Source organism: Tyto alba, unplaced genomic scaffold (assembly GCF_018691265.1).
Source record: "Tyto alba isolate M040663 unplaced genomic scaffold, T.alba_DEE_v4.0 Super-Scaffold_10, whole genome shotgun sequence".
NCBI classification, from domain to species: Eukaryota; Metazoa; Chordata; class Aves; order Strigiformes; family Tytonidae; genus Tyto; species Tyto alba.
Genome location: NW_024881262.1, coordinates 12282221 through 12301244, shown reverse-complemented (window position 1 = coordinate 12301244; position 19024 = coordinate 12282221). Strand labels below are relative to the sequence as shown.

The 19024-nt window shown below is 42.3% G+C and overlaps 2 protein-coding genes across 17 annotated transcripts in view; both read left to right on the top strand.

Moving 5' to 3' along the window:
* The first annotated feature begins 2216 nt into the window (after positions 1 to 2216).
* FYTTD1 (forty-two-three domain containing 1) lies at positions 2217 to 17299 on the top strand. The gene is made up of 9 exons (XM_042799006.1): positions 2217 to 2395; positions 6093 to 6224; positions 9247 to 9392; positions 10135 to 10247; positions 11106 to 11202; positions 12246 to 12307; positions 13156 to 13230; positions 14021 to 14147; positions 15232 to 17299. Exons 1-9 carry the CDS (start codon positions 2293 to 2295, stop codon positions 15325 to 15327), a joined length of 951 nt encoding a protein of 316 aa, XP_042654940.1. The 5' UTR covers positions 2217 to 2292; the 3' UTR covers positions 15328 to 17299.
* An 880-nt stretch (positions 17300 to 18179) lies between these two features.
* Positions 18180 to 19024, top strand: part of LRCH3 (leucine rich repeats and calponin homology domain containing 3) — a 70082-nt gene continuing 69237 nt past the window's right edge. For all 16 annotated transcript variants that reach the window (XM_032982352.2, XM_032982355.2, XM_032982348.2 and 13 more), the window contains exon 1: positions 18180 to 18458. In XM_032982352.2, the coding sequence (XP_032838243.2) occupies positions 18221 to 18458 (238 nt within the window). In that variant the 5' untranslated portion in view covers positions 18180 to 18220. The remainder of the gene's footprint in view (positions 18459 to 19024) is intronic.

Below are 19024 nucleotides of genomic sequence, written 5' to 3'. Positions count from 1 at the left end.
ACTTCAAGTCCCACTTGTCATCAATCACTTGTCATCAAATCCCACTTGTCATCTGGAGGAAAATACATAAATTACCAAATCTGTGGCTCCGAGACTCCATGTCTGAACTTAAGCTGCACAGGGAGAACACAGAGAAGAAAATGGGGTGGAACTCGCAGCCTCCAGCACTGCAGTCACGAACCCCACCTGCTTGAAGGGCAAACCTCTCCCTAGCTGAAGATGTCCTATGACAATAAGTGAGCCATTCTCTTCGAGACAGTAGAAAGCAGCAAGAGGAACATCCAGAAGCATGTTGTTTGCCTTATTTTAAAAGAGGAGAGATGCAGTGTGTAAATGGAGAGAACAAGACCTTGTCAACAGTCTGTAGTATGGAACAGAGCAGTGGCCAGAAAGCCTTAACTCTCTCCTCTTGTTCTTGCTTTTCATGATAATACTTCTAGAAAGATCTCCCATTCTGCAGTTCAGGGACAAAGCCCTGCACAGTATTTAGGTGCAGGTGCCTCCCAGCACAGGAGGACAGAATTGCCAGGGATCACGCATGAGGAGTCAGTTGTGTATTGGGTACTTAGGATATCGCATTTGTCACAGAGTATTTATTTTAGCAAATGAGCATATGGAGTAAGTGGGCAGTTAATGAAATGTGGGAGTGTTCCTACTGCAAGGAGAAGGTTGCGTGTAAGGTCGTGAGTATGGAAATATTTATTCCTGCCCAAGGGCATTTGCAACATAGTCCCTGGAGTCTTGGTACAGAGCTCCCCCTCTCTGGAGGTAGGCAGTCAAACCCTAAAACAATCTATCCTTTGGTCATGTTGCAAAGCCTACTGAAGGCCAAGGGTGAGGGAAGTCAACTTTAGAATGGCAGCCTCAGCACAGCCCCTGGAGAACGCTCCGGGAGACGTGGACAGTCACGCCTGGTGACCACTGTGAGCGGGCGAGATTGATACAGATTTTCCTTTCAGCATTTATTGCCTGCTTTCTGAGGAAGTTCTGCCTCTGCAATCACATTGTCTGCCCATCTGCTCCTTCCTTTACCACCTCTGGAACTCACTGACCAATTTCAGCCAACTATGAGCAATAAGTAGAGATTTCAAGGATAGTTACCATCCCTTAAATTTAATAAAGGGTGCCAAATGAAGGACGTGCTGCTGTGCAAAAAAAGAGGTAGATTCAAGCCCTGTCACATCTCATTTAGCAGCAGTCAGCTGACCGCTAGGTATGTGTGTACTGCTGACCCACCAGCAATACACACAGCTCCAAGGAACGCAAATATACAGGAGGAAAAAAGGGTTTTCACTAGATTCCTTACTTAAAAAACAAGCTGTTAATTTATCTTCTGAATTTTTGAATCATGTGACTCTGACCAAAAGCTGGAGAAGGTAAGAGGTCTGAAAAGAACCCACGGAAAACAAAACATCAGTTGTCATACTGTTCTGGGTTTAAGTAGTAATTTTAAATTTATATATATATTTTTAATTTATATATTTAATTTAAAAAAAATGATATATTTAAAATGATACTTTGAAATAGGAACCTGGTTGGACCCCTGCCGTTTGACGTTCGGAGATGTAATTCTGCTAGACACTAGCCCGCGTTGGTTTGGCTGTTTACAGAACAGGTTATTTCTCCTCGCTCTGCTGGGGGTCGCAGGCGAAGGCGTCTCACTTTCAGCTGCTCGGCCGAAGACCCTTCCCCAACCCTGCAGCACCTCTGCACCCCACCGGCTCCGGCCAGCCCGGGACTGTCCCCACCGCCGCCGGCCCTGCTCCCCAGCGGCCCCGGGCCGGCGGGTCAGGGAGACGGGCACCCTCCCCAGGGACACCCGCTGTCCCTCCCGCAAGCGGCCTCCAGACGGCCCAGCCGCTCCCCCCCGGCCCTGCCACCGCCCGCCGCACCCCGAGGCCGCCCTCTCGGCCCGGGCTCTGGGGGGAGCGGGGGCACTGGGGCCCCCCCCGCTGCCGGGGACCGCAGCTCCCGCGGCGCGACAGGGACGGAGTGGGGACCTCCCCCGCGCTGTACCTGCTCCTCCCGGCCGACAGGGGGCGACGAGCCAATTCCCGAGCGAGAGGGGGTGTATAAGGGCAGGCAGCTCCTCTCCCCCCCCCCCGCGCAGGCGTTTGCTGCCCGGGGCTGAGGGGAGGGTGCTGCGCATGCGCGCCCTGCCGGCAACGCCCCCGGGTGCGGGCGGGTCGGCTGCGGCGCACGCGCAGGGTGCGACCGCGCGCATGCGCCGCAGCCCGGTGGCCGAGGCGGTGAGGGGAGGAGGCGGCGGCGGCGGTGGTCGTGCGGGCAGCCATGAGCGGGTTCGGGGCTGCGGTGCCGCTTTCGGGCTCCTCGGTTGCGGCGGGGGCCCGGAACGGCAGCAGCGACAGCCTAGAGAAGATCGACATGTCCCTCGGTGAGGAGAGCGCCTCGGGCCCGCCACTGTGGGGGAGACTCGGAGGGGCGCGGGGGGCTGAACCAAGCGCTAGGGCGGGGGAGTGGAAGGAACCAATGAATTTTACCGGGCAGCGGCGCGGGCGGAACCAACGGGCAGCGTGGGGAGGCAGCCCGTCCCAAGGCGGGCGAGGAGGGGGGACCCAGGACCCTACCACAAGTGGAGCGCGGCGGGGGTTGGAATGCGAGGCTGGCTTCGGGGGCCCCGTCGTGGTAGGGACGGGGGGCGAGGAGTAGCGGTGCTCCCGGGGGCCTGGGCCCGGGGAGTCGCTGTCCCTGGCTAGGGAGGAGCCGGGTTCCCCCTTTGTCCCCTCTGGGTGCCCGGAGCAAGCTGGAGACCGGGGTGCTGCGTCTGTTTGGTACCACCCAGGCCCACGGTGCCTGGGCCCTTTGCAGGGTGGCCCTCGAGGAGTGTCCCGGAGCCTCACCTGGCGCCCGGAATTGCAGGGACGGCGGTGGTTAGGTTGCCGTGCAGCTGGCCTTGCCTTTTTTTTTTTTTTTTTTACTTTTCGGGTTTGGAAGTCGGTAATGGCAAGTCTCCTTCGTAATCACTTTGCAATAATTTACCAGTCAGATTAAACATGATGTCGTCTGTACCACGTAGTTTCCTGTGACAACCTACCTCTTTCTCCGCTGTCCTCCCATTGGCTGTGTGTGTTAGGAAGTTGCACAGCCTCATTACAGACCTGCAGAGCTGTGTCTCTGAGTGTATCTGAGAACCTGACATCCACAGTAGATATATTTCAAAGAGGTATCTCAGACTAGTTCTGTTCTGGTCCCGTGCACTGAGTCCCCTTCACAGCTGGGCATGCATTTGGTGCGTTCTTGGAGTGTTATCTCCCAGTTTAGTTTTGTCCCCAAAGAATTGGGTTTGTACGCTCCAAGACTGCTCCATGACACTACCAGAGTGTGGTAGATAGGTACTATCTGGAGAGTTGCTTCAAAAAGCGAAATCATGATGTGAACTAGAATGTTAACTGTAGCCTCGGCCCTTGTGGACCACTTTAAAAAATAGGAGGATTTGTATAATTTTTCCTTACGTAAGTAATTTAGTGGAGTTATTTGTTTTGGCAATGGAGATGCAAAATTATGTTTAGAGTTTGTCTGAATGTGGAGTAACATTGCAGCATTCATGTAAACCTATAGATCTATTTTTATTTATAATATAGCACACTGAATCTTTGTTTCCAAGGTTACCAAGATTAATAGAGTTATTGATCCTGAGTGGCTAGTTGTATTTTCATATATTCTGATGTTTCTTGGCTAAGGTAACTTTCCAGTTAGCCACTACTACATGTCCTGGACATTGAGTAGTAGCAGACTGCAAAGGACTATTGTGGTGTCAGGGTGACAGTCTGTTTAGGAAGCTGTTGTGAGTGGGTGTGGAGTAACTTACGTGAGCATAATGTCATCCACAGCTGCTGTTCCTAAATCAAAACTGTGTGGTTTGGTGTAAGCAAAGATAAGATGCAATCCCACATCTGTCATGATATCAAAAAAATTGACACAGCATTAATCTAGGAAACCTTAAGATCTAGATCTTAACACTGAGTATTTTCTCATGTAGTAATAAACATTAAACCTATTTTTGTTGCTAGTGTGCTATGTGCAGCTCATTTGAAGAAAAACTTCCATTTTGATAACATTCCCAGGTTATTCTGCTGTTCTAGCTGTAGGTTTGATCTCTGATCTCAGGTAAGGTAGGAGAATGCTTCCGTGTGTCTCTGCTAACAAATGTGTACAGTCCCACATAGCCTTCTCTGCCCAAATAAGAGAGTAGCTGAAACTTAAGTTCTTTTGTTTAAAAATTTGTAACCCTGTGTGCAGCAATGTTACAACTTAATTGATAAAGCAACCAAAGGAGGGTTGTGAAAAAATTCCAGGAATTGATAAAGGAACTGGTAAAGCTGACAGAGCAACCCTGAAGAAACAACAGTGTGAGTAGAACAAGGAAATATCAAGATAAGTGTAGAGGATGACACCATAAAACAGTCAAGCAGGGAAATACCAAGATAAGCACACAGGAACAAAAGCTGCTGATAAAACCCGGGAAAGAACTACTTGAGCTATGAGTGAGCTTTCCTCATTAACATAGTAAACACCCTTGAGTAGGAAAAAGTCCCCTACCAAGAAAAGTCCCTTCCTCACTGAGCATGCGCAGTTTCAAAAAGATAATACTGTGACTAAATGGAGATGAGACCTTGCAAGGACCAATGAAAACAAGGGTGACCAAACTTCTTTATAAAATGTGCTGATAACTGTCGCTCAGAATGTAGAAATGCTTACTGTGTGTTAACCAAGGTGTGCTAGTTTTGTGGAATTACCACCTAGCATCCATCTCTGCGCAGATAGGAATTAAATAAATATCTCTGCTCCGTGTGTTTTTCGACTCGTTGCACACTGAGTAAAAGAACCCAGATTTTGGGACAACAGCAACGGCTAACTTGCAAAAATGGGATTTAAGATGGAGCAGATAAACTGTGAAGCAAGGATCTCTGCTCTCTAAATGTGGTGGTTTTGTATTGCAGGTACATAGGACTGGAAACAGCCATTAGACAGAATTACATATTCAGGTCTAGCAGTTTTGGAAGTTTTATTTTTTTCAATATTAATTAATATTCAATCATTTTTGCAGCAAAGTAAGCTGGTTTTCTTAGCTTTACTTCATCAGGATACAAAACATTGAATAACAATGTTGTGATTTCTGGATTTTTTTTTTCTATGCTGTTTTCTCTGTTCTACCCTGTCCAAGTCCATTTGAACTCTGTTAAACACACTAGCACTGTTTCCATCTCCCTGACTCAAAAAGGATGTGCACATGTTTGTGGTAGCTCCCTGCTGAGACATAACATTTTTATCAGTTGTGTTCTCATGATCTAGATGCAATAAACAATTTAAACTTTTCCTTTATGGTGGTTTTGTAAACAAGCTAACAGTAAAATAAAAGCATGCCACATCTGTTGCTTTACTATTATCTCCTGAGCCAGCTATCAGATCAGTGAAGGAAATCAAATTGGTGGGGCATGATTTGCACTGACAGACCTGCTGTTTGCTTTTCATCAGTTTATTATCTTACACTTAACGCAATTAATAGTTTGTTTAACATTGTTTCCCTGGACAATAGATAAGATGATTGCTTTGGATTGCAGATACCAGGGGAGGGAAGTGTTGCTTTTTGTCATCATCTCAACCTCAGCAAACATATGAAGATAACTGATAGTCTGAGTTTTCTCTGTGTGATTTTTTCTTAAGTTACTTAGGATGGAAGAACTGACTTGAATTGACATTTTTGTCTGAAATCTGTAAAGTCTGGGAGTGAGATGGAGTTACCATTTCTTTAATGGTATACAAAAACTAATGGAGCCATTCAGTTGCAAATCTAATGCTGGGCTGCGTGCCATGAGCTTTCAAGCCCCTTGGATTTTCTGGACGTATGCAACTGCTCCTCTTTTGATAGGGCATTATATTATAAAGTACTGTAAGACTAACAGGGACTGGATGTTTTATAATGATAATATTTCTGGAACCTTAAATTGTATGCGCTGGTTTTGCAAGATTAACTGGTCTGTTTCCCATGACTCCAAGCTACTAGGGCTTTTTCTTCAGAACTAGAATATGTCTGCAGTACGTCAAAATTTTCTTTTTATTGTCTCTTACAGATGATATAATTAAACTGAACAAGAAAGAAGAGAGAAAGCAATATTCTCCCAAAATGAAAAGAGGACTTCAGCAGAATCGAACTCGACAGTTCAGGACACCAGGCTCCAAGTGGGGAATCCAACAGCAGAAAGGTGTGTATGCCAAACATGTCGGTTGTGCAATATTTTTTGGAGCCGAAATGTAACTTAATGAAATGTATGGTTTGTCTTTCAAATAACATCATATGAAATTTTGATTATAATTTAGTTCTTTGTGACCCATTTATGTTTGGTTTTGTTTCTGGTGCAATGTGAGAATGTCATTGACGTGTTTGGCCAACAGCAAGCTTAGGTGCTTGAGGGACTCTATTTGATTCAAGGAAGGATTGGCTTGCTTTCTGCTTATTTTTTATTTTATTTTATTTATTTTAATTTTGGAAATTGTGTTGATACTTCATCCCTTCTCAGAGTTGGATAGAAAGAGTGCTTATGACAAAGCATGTGTATTAGTCAATATGGAGGTCTTGCCAGAGCTTTGTGCAAAAGAGCCAGCATATTTATATTTGCTAGGTAGCATTCTTCTAGTAGGTCTCCCCAAAATAGCTGTTACTGCAGACTGTATTGCTGGCTCTGGGATACAGAAGTGGATAGTGCGGAGTATCTGAGTCAGCTTTTCTTGTTAAGAGCTTGAGATGCAAAGGAAGTACTGTGTCAGCCTTCTTAAGCCCTTGTTTTTACAGAGGTATTCAAAAGGGGGGAAAAAGTCATATAGGCAGGGAACAAGAAAGGAAAAGTGCACACTGACAGCATTACTGTAGATTCCCTGAGTGTTTGTCAGGGTGTTTTTGATGAACAGGAGTCCTATTCTAAAATGATTCCCAGGTTTTATTCCAGTACGTAGCCAACACCTGCTTGAAGTATAGACTGGTTTTGCTTACATTTAATTTTGAAAAGTACATTTTTAGCTATGGATGATCAAAACGTGGAAAAATACTGTCTAATCAGAAAGCTTACCACCTCAATACAAGCTAATTAGGTGTTTACGTTAATACATGCAATTTATTGTTTAGTATCATTCATTTAAAACAAACACATCTGTCTGGTGTATTCACAGTGATCCCCATTATATCTTTGTCTTGCTTAATGTTTGTTGTGGGAGCAGCTCGTTGTTGGCAACTTAGACCCAAATGTCTTTGGGGATCAGTGGAATGTCGTGTTGCTCAGGGCTCAGAGGAGTTTAGCATGGTAGTGTTACTTGTTTAGCACGATAACATGGTAGTGTTACTTGTGCATCTTTACTAAACTGGTGACAGTGCAGGAAAATATTTTACATCAGTCAGCTGAAGTGTAAGAATATTTGTGTAGGTGAAGAGTAAGTGAATTAAGTTGTAGATTATCAAACGTGTAGGCTTCTATTTATGACCGCCATTGTCAGCTGCAATTGTTTATGATCTGAAGGGCATAAAAGAAGCAAGTATTAGAATTTGGAAGTTTAGGAGAAACTTGAGCTGCAAATGTTAAAGTCTAAATACAACTATCTTGGCAGTTACTTGTCTCTCTTGGAACCTTCCTTACTTGCCTGTCCTTGTTCTAGGAAAAAGTAAACTTTTTTTCCAAAATTGCCAGGGTCATGACATGTTGAAATGTTGTGAATAGCTTTAACTGTTCCCTTTTATACATCTCCACACATTTTTCTCCCACTGAAAGAAAACCTCTTTTATATTGTTTTCTGAGCAGAAGGTATCATTAAATAGTTCTTCTGATCATTCTAGTTATTAGTAGCTTACGACCAATACATTTATTGCTGCTTTGTGGCCACTGAAATGATTCTGATAAGTAGCAAATCCTCTATTGTTCGTGGACAGCTACAGAAACCACAAATGATCAACAGCATTCAATTCTTTGTGGCTTTAGAAGTGGCTGCCAAAAGCTGGAAAGAAGCGAGGAAATTGAGGTGGGAATCTTTTCAGCTTTTGCAGGGAGAAACAGAGAGAAGAACATTGTTCATTTAAATAAAAGTTGTCCTTGGTGATACACAGAATGCAACTGCACAAAACCCTGTGCAGCCTGAGCTAACTTCGAGGTGGTCGTTTATATGAGCAGAGGTTGGTCCGGAGAGCTCATGAGGTCCCTTTCAGCCTAAGTAACCCTGTCTCTCAGCTTCTCTGTTTGAAAATAAGAGCATTTGCTAACCATCCACAAAATGTGGGTACACAACAGTTCCTCTATGGCAAATTTATCTAAGCTGGATTCCAATCAATGGCTTACCTCATGTGATGGATCCTGTCTCATGAGGAAGCACAGATTTATTATCAATGCTATGAAGTCAGATATGTCAAAACTAGATTTGTCTATTGCTGTAGAGCTAACTCCTTAGCCTTAAATTTATCTTGTGGTCTGAGGGGACGATAGTTGGGGACTAAAACTGAAACATGGTCTGTATTTGTAGCATGAAGCTAAATGGCTCCAGACAGGGATAACCAAACCCTTGTAACTGGAGATTTGAGATGTTTATACTACAGACCTCAGACTTACAAGCTTTTTATATTCAAAGCCTGCTTTCAATTCTCAGTTTCATCCAGACTGCTGTGCAGACTTCTAGTTGAAAACACTTTAAATGTGATGTAACTCATACACTGTTTAATATGGTTTTGTGGGGCGGTTGCTGTGTTCTTTTTTCTTAAGTCATGTCTTGGGAGTCACTGATCTAAATAAATAAGCTTTGAAGTTGCATTTTTATTTTCTTTCATGTAAACTGGTAATTTGAAGTTTGCTGAATGGGTAGGTAGCTGGTTTTCTTTTGTTTTGATTTGGTCTTATATTATTCAGCACTTGATTAAGTTCCATTTCAGAGTATTTTGGTAGGTTTTTTTAATGCCAGAATGACTGTAAGTTGCCCCTGTAAAATGTAAAATAACACATTTTCAACAGATATTGATGCAATGAACTAGAGCAAAACTGTGATCTATATGAGAAGCTGATTATTGTTGTGCTAGGGCTTGGGCCAGACCTGCTAAAATAACTGACTGAACCAAATTGTCTTCAAGTGTAGTGACAGCTTCTTCTCTAAGGCTTCAAGTATGCAGCCATATAACTTGCGTTGCCTGCATAGCATCTTAAATCAATAAGCTTTTTCTTTCACTAAGGATTGTTGACCTCTTCATGCTTGTTGCAGGTTATGGTAAAAATCGTTTGGGACGCAGAAAGAAGATAGCAGGGAAGAAGCGTTCTTACGGAGTTATAACTGGCTTGGCAGCCAAGAAAGCAATGGGTTCACACAAAGGAATTAGTCCTCTGAACAGACAGCCACTCAGTGAGAAGGTAATTAATGCAATTCCAGTGGTTCATGTAAGAACAGATTAAAAAAAATTAAACATGGTGGCTTCAGAACAATGCTACTGATATATAAAATGGAGACATCTGGTACAACCTTTTATTAAACTGAGGATGAGAGGGGTTGGTTAATGATGGTTTGAAAGTTTTTTAACGCTTAACTGGGTTGCAAGTCATGAGAATTGAAGAAGTATGTTCTGTGTAAGTATAGAGGTAGTTACTGTATTTTTACAAGAAAAGCTCACTATGATTTCTTGTCTTAGCATTGCATTGTTACAAACCAATGATTCAGCCAACATGCAGATGTTAAGTGTATGCCTGGAAGTTTTTGCAAAATACTTAACTCTGTTGGCAGGTTCCCTCTTCTGCACTCCTCCAGTGCATTGTTGCCTGCTCCATCTCATTCTGTATTGTAGAATGGGTATTGCTTTTGGATTTGTGAAGAAGGGTAAATTTAAAGATGTGTGGAGTATGTATTTTGTCCATTTAGGGAGATACAGTAACCAAAAAGTAACTGCTAAGTTCTGCTTTTTTTTTTTTTTTTTTCTGGTAATGAACGAAATACATAATTCATGGAAGTGTAGAAGGTACTTTCAAATTATAGTAGTCTGTGAAAGGTAGGCAAAGCCAGATATATTCTATATGCAGTTTGTAAATGGAAATTGAAGACAAAGTGTTTCTGAGTGTATACAGCATACATATATGCTAAATGTATTTATTGTTTTTTAAGAATGCACAGCGGAATTATCCAGTTTTGAAAAAGAAAACAAACCTGCAAAGACAGTCTGAAATGCAGAGAAAACAAGCTCCAGCCCTCAGGAGGCCAGTACCGCTAAACAGAAGGTAAAATACCAAGTCTGTTTTCTGAACCCTTCTTGACAACTTTCCATAGTGAGTCTTGCTTGACAGGACTGAGTCCAAGACAAAACAGTAAGTACTAGCAGTAATAATAGAGTCAAGACTGCCATGTGTGTGAAGTTGTGCAAATCTGGAAGTGGAGCATGGGACAAACGTGGTCTCAATACACAGCCAGATATTTATTACCATGTAGAGCACTCGAGAAGTACTTCTATTTGTGAGCACTTGGTATTCTGCTTTCATTTAAGTCATAGGCAGTCTATATGGAAATGGCCAAAGTGGATTTTGGTAGCTTTGAAATGACAGCCATGTTTTAGTGAACTTTCTAAATAAAATGCCTTTATGGAAGCTGGTGCCATCTTCAGTTTCATGGAAGCTACTACATGTTTCATTTGTGCTGGAATTAACATGTCTTGTTGTAAACTGCATCTTAACAGGTCTCCATGATGAAAATTTTCACTATGTGACTATTGTGGAAACTGTAAACAAATTTTCTTTATACATACCAATTCTGCTTCTTTTTTTTTTTTTTTTTCATCTAATCAGAAGTGTTTAAATTTCTGGAGGATACTGAGCAAAGTAAAAAACAGATTTAATAACCATACTGTCCTGTGACATGGGAGTGCTAGGCTTCTATGTAACAGAAGTGATTTCTCTATTTCTGAGTAACATGTTTTGTTCCCAGTAGACAAGAAGTTTGTTGCAACTGAAATGTTTAGCCCAAAGAGGCAGCATTGCAGATTTTCTTATGGATGTATTTGGCACTTTCCTGACTTTCATAGTAGTCTCTCTAAGATGCTATCTGTGTAACCTTTGATAACTATATTTTAATAAATATTACAGGAATAACATGCCATCCACTTTTGCCAGAATCGGAAACAAATTAAATCAGCAGAAAGACACTCGTCAAGCAACTTTCCTGTTTAGAAGGGGCCTGAAGGTAATAAAAATTACTGAATATAAGAACAACATTGTGCCACAGGTTCTAAGCTAGCCTATAACTGATATTAAACAAATCTGTTTTTAATAACAGATCTGAGTAGAAACTTCAGATGGTCTGTGAAACAGGCATGAGTTCTTCTAGGGAAATGTACTTGTCCTCTTCAGTTACTGTAATTCATTGAGTCTTGCTTCCTGTTCTGGTATAGCTAGACTGTTCAGAAGGGGATGAAACTTGTCAGAGCATTTGAGGGTAGTTACAAGGTACTCATTTTTCCTTTTAAAATAAATGTTAGAAGGCACTGTGCAACTTTCAAAAGTTGCCTTTGCGTGAAGGGTAGAGCAGAAACAAGGTTTAGAATCACAATGATGGGCTTTGTTTTATTTTTTGTAGTTATTTTTGGGATCATTTAGTTATTTACATTATTATTTTAGTTACTTAGGGATATTTTTTTTTGTTATTTTGAGTAAGATCAAGAGAATAGTGTGCAGTGATTGACAAGTGATGATCTTGGTTTTCATTTTTGCCCTCGTTCTACATGTGCCATCTTTGTGACTGTAAGTACCTGCTGTCTTCCATCCACCTGGATTGCAGAATTACAGGCAGGATCAGCATGAAGAAAAACAAAACCAAAGTCCTTTAAAACAGCAGTGGGACTTAGTGGCATATTGGATATTATGTATGTTAACATTAATCTGATTAGAAACTAGCCAGTTTTTTCTTACTGGCCTGGTAACATTTTGGTGTATCTTCATAAAGCGTATATTTGCTGATACAGTCCTCAGAAGTGCTTCCATCTCTTTATTGGTTAAGTTACTGTCATTGACAATTTTGTTTAAATCATTTTCTGTTCTTAAAGCGATTTCTTTCTAATGTCTTACAAAGGTAATAGGATAGTTATCTTTGACATCCCTCTGAAAGTACAACTCTGCAGAGTGTGCAAACAACTCTGAACTTCTATTTTTGAGCTTCTCTATTTCCAGCTGCTACAATAGGAATTGAAATAGTATTCATATCCAGTGTCTGTATTGATGTGCTTTCAGGTGCAGGCTCAAGTGCAGTCAACAGATGATCTTGATAATCAGACAGTAAAGAGAACTCGCCAGTAAGTACTTAATTTGGAAAACTTCAGTTTGGTTACTCGTGATTCCTGTTTTAGCTCTGGCTTCCTGGCTATAGTAATCAAATGGGGTTTTTTCCCCCTGTAGGCATATCAACTGAGTGACAGTGATCCTCCCCCTATTCTCAGTCATTTCCTAAATTGCCTTCTGATTTAACGAGGAAGTTTGTTTACATAAGACACTTCCGGGAATGAGAGGGAAGGTGGTAGCTTCAGAGGATCAGACCGATCTCTACCACTCATGAATACTGCATAGACTGGAATTAAAACTCAGATGTCAATGTTCTCCTGAGCTCTTAATGTAATTTCCATTTTATTTAATATACATATAAGCTATGAAGCAGTTTGGAAATAAACAGGACAGGTCACAAGGCAGACACTCAGTGCTCCCCCCATGTATTCTTCCCATTCTGTGCCCGCTAGGCTTTTCACAACTTGTTTGTTGGTAACACAGCAGGCTGCGTAAGCAGTGTATGCCATGGACCTGCAGACTGTTGGCTCTTTGATTTGCTGTGAGGACCACTTTGGCCTCATCTGTGGCAAGGAAACAACGGTTCCAAAAAGTGACCCTTTCAGTCAATGCTGTGGTTCTGGTACACCTTGCCAGCATGTGATCTAGCACTTGCCTGAATAGGTTTAGAAAATGTAAAAGATACAAGAATCAATAGCCAAGCTTCTTGTAGATTGTTTGGCTGCATGTGGTCTTCATACTGGCCTGTATTCTGAAAGCTTGTACATTCTTTACTCGCCAGTGTTTCAGACAGACTTTTAAAGATACCCTGACTGAAATTTCTGCTGTGTTTTTGGAAGTGATTTCTGTGTTTTTAAACTAGATGGCGAACTTCCACCACAAGTGGAGGGATTCTGACCGTGTCCATTGATAACCCAGGAGCAATCATAACCCCAATGTGAGTTTTCAGAAAAGTTCTCAAATATTAATATAACTGAAATTGCTGTTCTGAGCCATTTAGCAAGTTCCTTGCACATAATATTTCAGGTGACCTCAAGGTCCCAGCTTCTTGTGAAGACTTTTAAATCTGGCCCCTTTCTGAGTGTTTCTGAGCTATGTCTGAATAATATCACAGCTGGATTTTACAAGGCATCTCCCAATTAGGAGCTTCATGTGTATGGAGTTGAAGAGTGGTGGGCTAGTAGATTTTCACCTGTCTGCCTCTTCCAAATCAGACTGTATTGAAGCTCTTTTCCTCCCCTATCTGAATGAAAATTAAGTTGAATTTAGTTGAAGTGATGGTAATAGTTCCTCCCTGATTCATAAAGATACTGGTAGAGTTGTGCTTAAAGAAAGCGTTGCTGTCTTTGGGAATTTGATGGCACTATTATTTCATGAGGTGTTTTATTTTAAAAATATCTTGAGTAGCTTTTTTTCATTAGTAACATTTTATCTGTAAGGAAGACTATACCAATTTCTATTTTTTGTATATATGGGAATAAATTATGTGTTTTACAGTGGGATTGAGAGATAGTTTCCTGTCGGGACACTTGCTGTCTGATAACAATAACAAATGCTACCCTTATATAGTTCTGCCTGATTTCTACCATCTTGAATTTGTGCCTTCCAGCTGTTCAGCCAGTTTGATCAAATGGCTTGATGAAAAATTTATACCTTTATCAGCATTAAGGCTTTATTGCATAAAACACTTTATTCACTGTGTCCTTTGTAACATTCTTCTTTCACAGTTCCCAGAAATTACGATTAACACGTACTCCTGTGCCACCATTTCTGATGAAGAGGGACCAATCTGAAGAGAAGAAGATTCCCAAAGGGGTTCCATTGCAATTTGATATTAATAGTGTTGGAAAACAGGTAAACGCAGTTTCTTTCATAACTGTGGAAACAGTTTCAAGACGGATATAAGTCAGTGAGCCAGGCACTTTTCTCTGTCACTAGTAAATCTAGGAGGAAACTAGTGAATACTTCTTGTTTACACTTCCAGTTCTTCTACTAACTTGCTGTGTAACTTCAAGCAAGTAACTGAACTCACTGTTCCTGTTCCTCTAATTCATGTCTTGCATGCTCACATGCTTTAAATGGCATTTCAAATGTTGACTATTTCTAAAAGCCTTCTGGTGCTCCTGCTGTGCTTGAATCAGCAGCTGTGTGTAATTCAGGGATGAGCTGCTTTCAGTTGTGTAACCTGCATGGAACTCTTGAGAGGTGAATGTATAAGGCAACTTTTGCTATGCATCTAGGGAGAAGAAAAAAAAAATTGTGATGACAAAGGCTTGAAAGATGAGAAATTTTTTACAAGTTTCATGAAGACAGGAGATGGGTTGCAGGAATCTTAGTGCTGTCATTGAGAGAATTCTTACAGGGTGATAATTAGATGGTGTGCCAGCCATAGAAAACTACATGGGATCAGTGCATTGGTCTGAATTTGTTCCTTCCATGAATAAGTAGTGTTCCAAAAATAGCCTACTACTATACTGTAAAATTAATTGACCTTTTAGACTTCAGTCTGCTGCCTTAACTGAGTGGACTGGAAAACAACCTGCATTTAACACAGCTGAAATGCTGCATTTGTTGAAGTTGCATAGAATCTGTGTAGGGAAATGAGTGTAGCAAAAGTTCCCTTTTTCAGTCTGTCTGTCCTCAGTTTAACTTAAAATATTTTGAGTAGACTTTCAGTCTTGACATCATGTACCATCTTAATGAGTTCTGAGAGATGCTAGCTCTTGATGTATATATAGTCCAATCTGATTTTTAAATGACGTGGGAAATGATGAATAAAAATAAACCTCCTTTTTTCTTTTTTTTTTTTTTTTTTTTGAGACAATTAAGAAGTCAAGTGATGATACAGAATGAGGAAAAAAATTATTCTTGTCTCCATTACTTTGATTAAAGTAACCTAACACTTTTACATTTGTGGTGAAATTACGGTATTTTTCAGACAGGGATGACGTTGAATGAACGTTTTGGGATCTTGAAGGAACAAAGAACAGCACTGTCTCAGAACAAAGGAAGCCGTTTTGTAACAGTGGGCTAATCTCACAGATGGACTTGAGCACTGATCCCACCTACGTAAGAAACTGAAATAAAAGTGGGCAGAAGAATACAGCATACATCACTGAAATTCTCCAGACTTCTTGCTAAGATGGTGGCAGAGCTATCTATCTTTATTACTTTTACTTTGAGTGGTAAAAGAAGTGATGCCCTGAGGGGGGGGGAAGTTGGGAAACTGATCTGCTGGAGTGGCACCATCACCTGGTTGGAAAAGATTCTGTTGCCCAGCTGATGACAAATGCTAATCTTGGTTCATCTTGCAACCAAAACACAAACATGAATTTCAAAAGTTGGGGTTTGGGTTTTTTTGTTTGTTTGTTTGTTTAGGAGTGCTCAGTATCTGTTCTTTGACCCCTCTGTTATAGTAAAGATTGTGTGTTTCATTACAAACCCCATTTTAGGGTTTTTTTAAGGACTGCCTATGAACTTTCCTTTGGACTGCAGTTTGGCACAGAGCCCCAGTCCATGAATACTTTGATAGTGATGTAGCGGCATTTTTCATGGAGCATTGTTTGTACTTCTTTGTGCTTTTGAAGTTCAGTTTTTTCCTTTCTTGAAAACTAAATGTTTTGCATCTTCACTTTCACAAATAAAGCTGTTAGCTGAGACCCAAAATATGTAATTGGGATGGAGACTATTCTACTCTTATCCTTAAAAGTGGTCCAGATAATATTGGAGAAATACTGTACAGGCAGTATGAAAGTATTTTATATTGCAAACAGCTCAAGTTCATCTTCTTCCTCTGTAAATGGAGTATGTCTGTCTCCTATTTTTTTAAAAAAACTTTGCTTTCTCTTTCTTTTTTTAAGTTTTTTCGCAAACTTAATGCAATAACTTCACATTTTTGAAAAATTCCATAGGAATAAATACAACAATTCACAAGAAAGTCAGTGGTATGGTAGAGTTCCTTACCCTCCTAGACGCAGGATTCTCATCTTTCATACCTTGCCTTAGAGGGTTTTCTCTGGCTCTTACAAATAGCCAGAGGCAAGCAATCTAATGACATTTGTTTGTATATACCAAAGAGAGGTAAGATGTGAAGCTGATTGGAAGTGGTCAGATATCTTGAAATCGGCTGAAACTGGGGAACATTGCTGGAAGAAAGCCCTCGGTTTGCCAGCATGTGTAAGGCATTAAGCAGAAGCATGTAGTCACTTGCTTTAAGCTTAGCTTTGTGCATCAAATCTGCAGGATGGTAGCAACTGGACCGTCCTCAATCTGAATTTATATAATCCCTAAAAATGAGGCACCTGTTCAGAATTGCTTCCAGACCAGGAACTGGTGAACTTAACACTGTTGTATAGCAATGAGATTTAGGTACAGTCAGGTAAAAGAATGATTGGCTTGCTGCATCCAGAAATTATTATGGTGATTGAAGTGGGTTTAATTCTTTTTATTGTTCTTGAAGAATTTACATTTGACTTCTTACAGACTTGGTTTTCTTTCATTTTTATCTCAAATTCTGAGTTAACTAGCATTTACCAGGAATTTCAACATTGAAGAGTATTTGACAGTAGAAGGGCTTTTGTTTGTATAGTAGTTTTAAAGTCAAGAGTGCATCCTGATGCTATATAGTACTTAAACCGTTATTTTTAATGTTGAAAAATATACCTTAGCAGAAGCAAACTAAATGTAATGGTGTTAAGGTTTTATTCTTAATTACTAGTAGGAATCTTTTTTTGGAAAAAATGTCCCACTGTTAGAATTTGAGTAGATAAAGTGTTGTCAGTCATCCTGTTTCAGTGTATACCTTTTCCATGTGCCAGGATGCAACAAAAAATTTCTTTTGCATCAGCATAGATGCAAAACCTTGATGCAATGCATCAAAAAATGCTAGTTTGTATTTAATGAGAAGATGCTTTACACTGTACCTTTTGGTATTTTTTGGAGAAGTTATTACATTTGATCTATTCTGAAGCTGTTAATTTTTTTTTTAAATAAAAAGTTACAGGTTTTGTACTGTCTTGTTCCTGTTACAACCACCTGGGCAATATATTTATGTGAATTTTCTGATATCCTTCAAGGGGTTCTTAATGATTAAATTCTTCATAAACTTTCTGAAGAATATGCAAAAAGGCAGGCTAATTTAAAGAGGGCTTGCAGTCATTGCCCAGCTTAATAACCTGAAAATTAAGCACTTATTGGAGTAGCACTGTATAAACTCACTTGCATTTAAATGTGTCAGCTATTAATGTATTTTTCAGTGGCACCATCTAATTTAGTTGTTTGGTGTCTTGCTAGTGAGAAGTCGCTGTAATCTCAACCTTGTATTACAGGATCAGCGTGAACACCCTGATAAACAACTGCGGTTGTTTTCCAGCGTGGTGCTGGCAGGAGACTTGCACAGGCAGTGGAAGTGCTGCTATTAATTGGTGGTCCAGGAGAAAAAAATACTGCCTGTAAATGTGCGTGATAAGGTGTTGAGGATGGCAAGTGTCTTGGCAGCTGAGTATCTACAGTCTTTGTTCTTCGTTACCAGCTAAAGTCCGTGTGGCTGCCAGCTTTGGGCGGTGTTCAGACACACAACAGTTATAAGCAGCTGCTCGGTGCTTTCCCAGAGCAAAACTGGCATTTATTCGGCCGCTGCTTCTTGGTTTGCTGCTGGAACGGGTCAGACGACGCACCCAAAAACCAGGTTACCCCGGGCGAGTGCAAACACCAGCCCGGAAAGAGGCTATTTCAGGTTAATTTTACGAGGCGCGCGCCGCTGTCCCTGGGTCCGTAGGCGGGAGGCTGCGCATGCGCACTCCCCCTCCCTGTCAAGGCTGGCGCATGCGCCCGCCCTGCCGGTCGCTGGGCTTCCCCGCGCCTGCGCAGTGGCGCGCGAAGCCGGAGCGGCGGCGGCGGCGGGCGGCGGCAGCGGCGGCGGGGGGGAAATGGCGGCCGCGGTGCTGGTGGCGCCGGAGGGCGGCTCTGCCGTGATGCCGGCGGGGAATGCGGCGGCTTGTCCTCCGCCACCTGGTCCCTCAGGTCCGGGTTCGTGGAGCCGCTCCTTGGACCGAGCCTTAGAAGAAGCGGCGGCCAGCGGTACCCTCAGTTTGAGCGGCAGGAAGCTCCGCGACTACCCGCGGGCCAGCGCCGCCAACCACGACCTCAGCGACACCACCCAGGCCGGTGAGGGACGCGACGTTGGGGTGGGGGGAGCGAGACAGCGGGGAAGGGGAGTAGGGGAAACGCCTTGCCCTGCTCTCGCAAGCGCCTCAAGGCTGGGGGTAGGTGGTGTGGCAGAGCCCGGCGGCTCCCGTCAGAGGGGGCTTGCGGGGGGCTGGCTGTCCTCTCCTCCCCCAGAGCGTCCCCTCGGGGAGCGTTGCGGGTGGGAAGAGGACAGCCAGCCCTCCGCTACGGGTGAGGCTGAGGTGATCAATTTGCCGTCTCTTCAGTAAATTAAAGCTGGATGCACGAGAGGAAGAAATTTCCTCAGAAGTAGTTCGGGGGATCCATCAGTTTCTTTTGGAAGTGTACGTGTGGGTGTAGAGGGGGACTTCTGACTGGAGGCTGTGCTTGGCATATTTCTTTTCCACGCTTTCGCCTCCTCCCTTCGCTCTCCGCCCTTCCTCTCCTCGGCTGAGAGGCAGGATGGAGGAGCAGGGTACTCCTTCCTCTGTCCGTCGCGGCTCTGGCCGATGCGCTCTCGATTTGTTGGGTTTTTTTCTTTGTCGTCTTCGCTCTAGAGGTGTTTC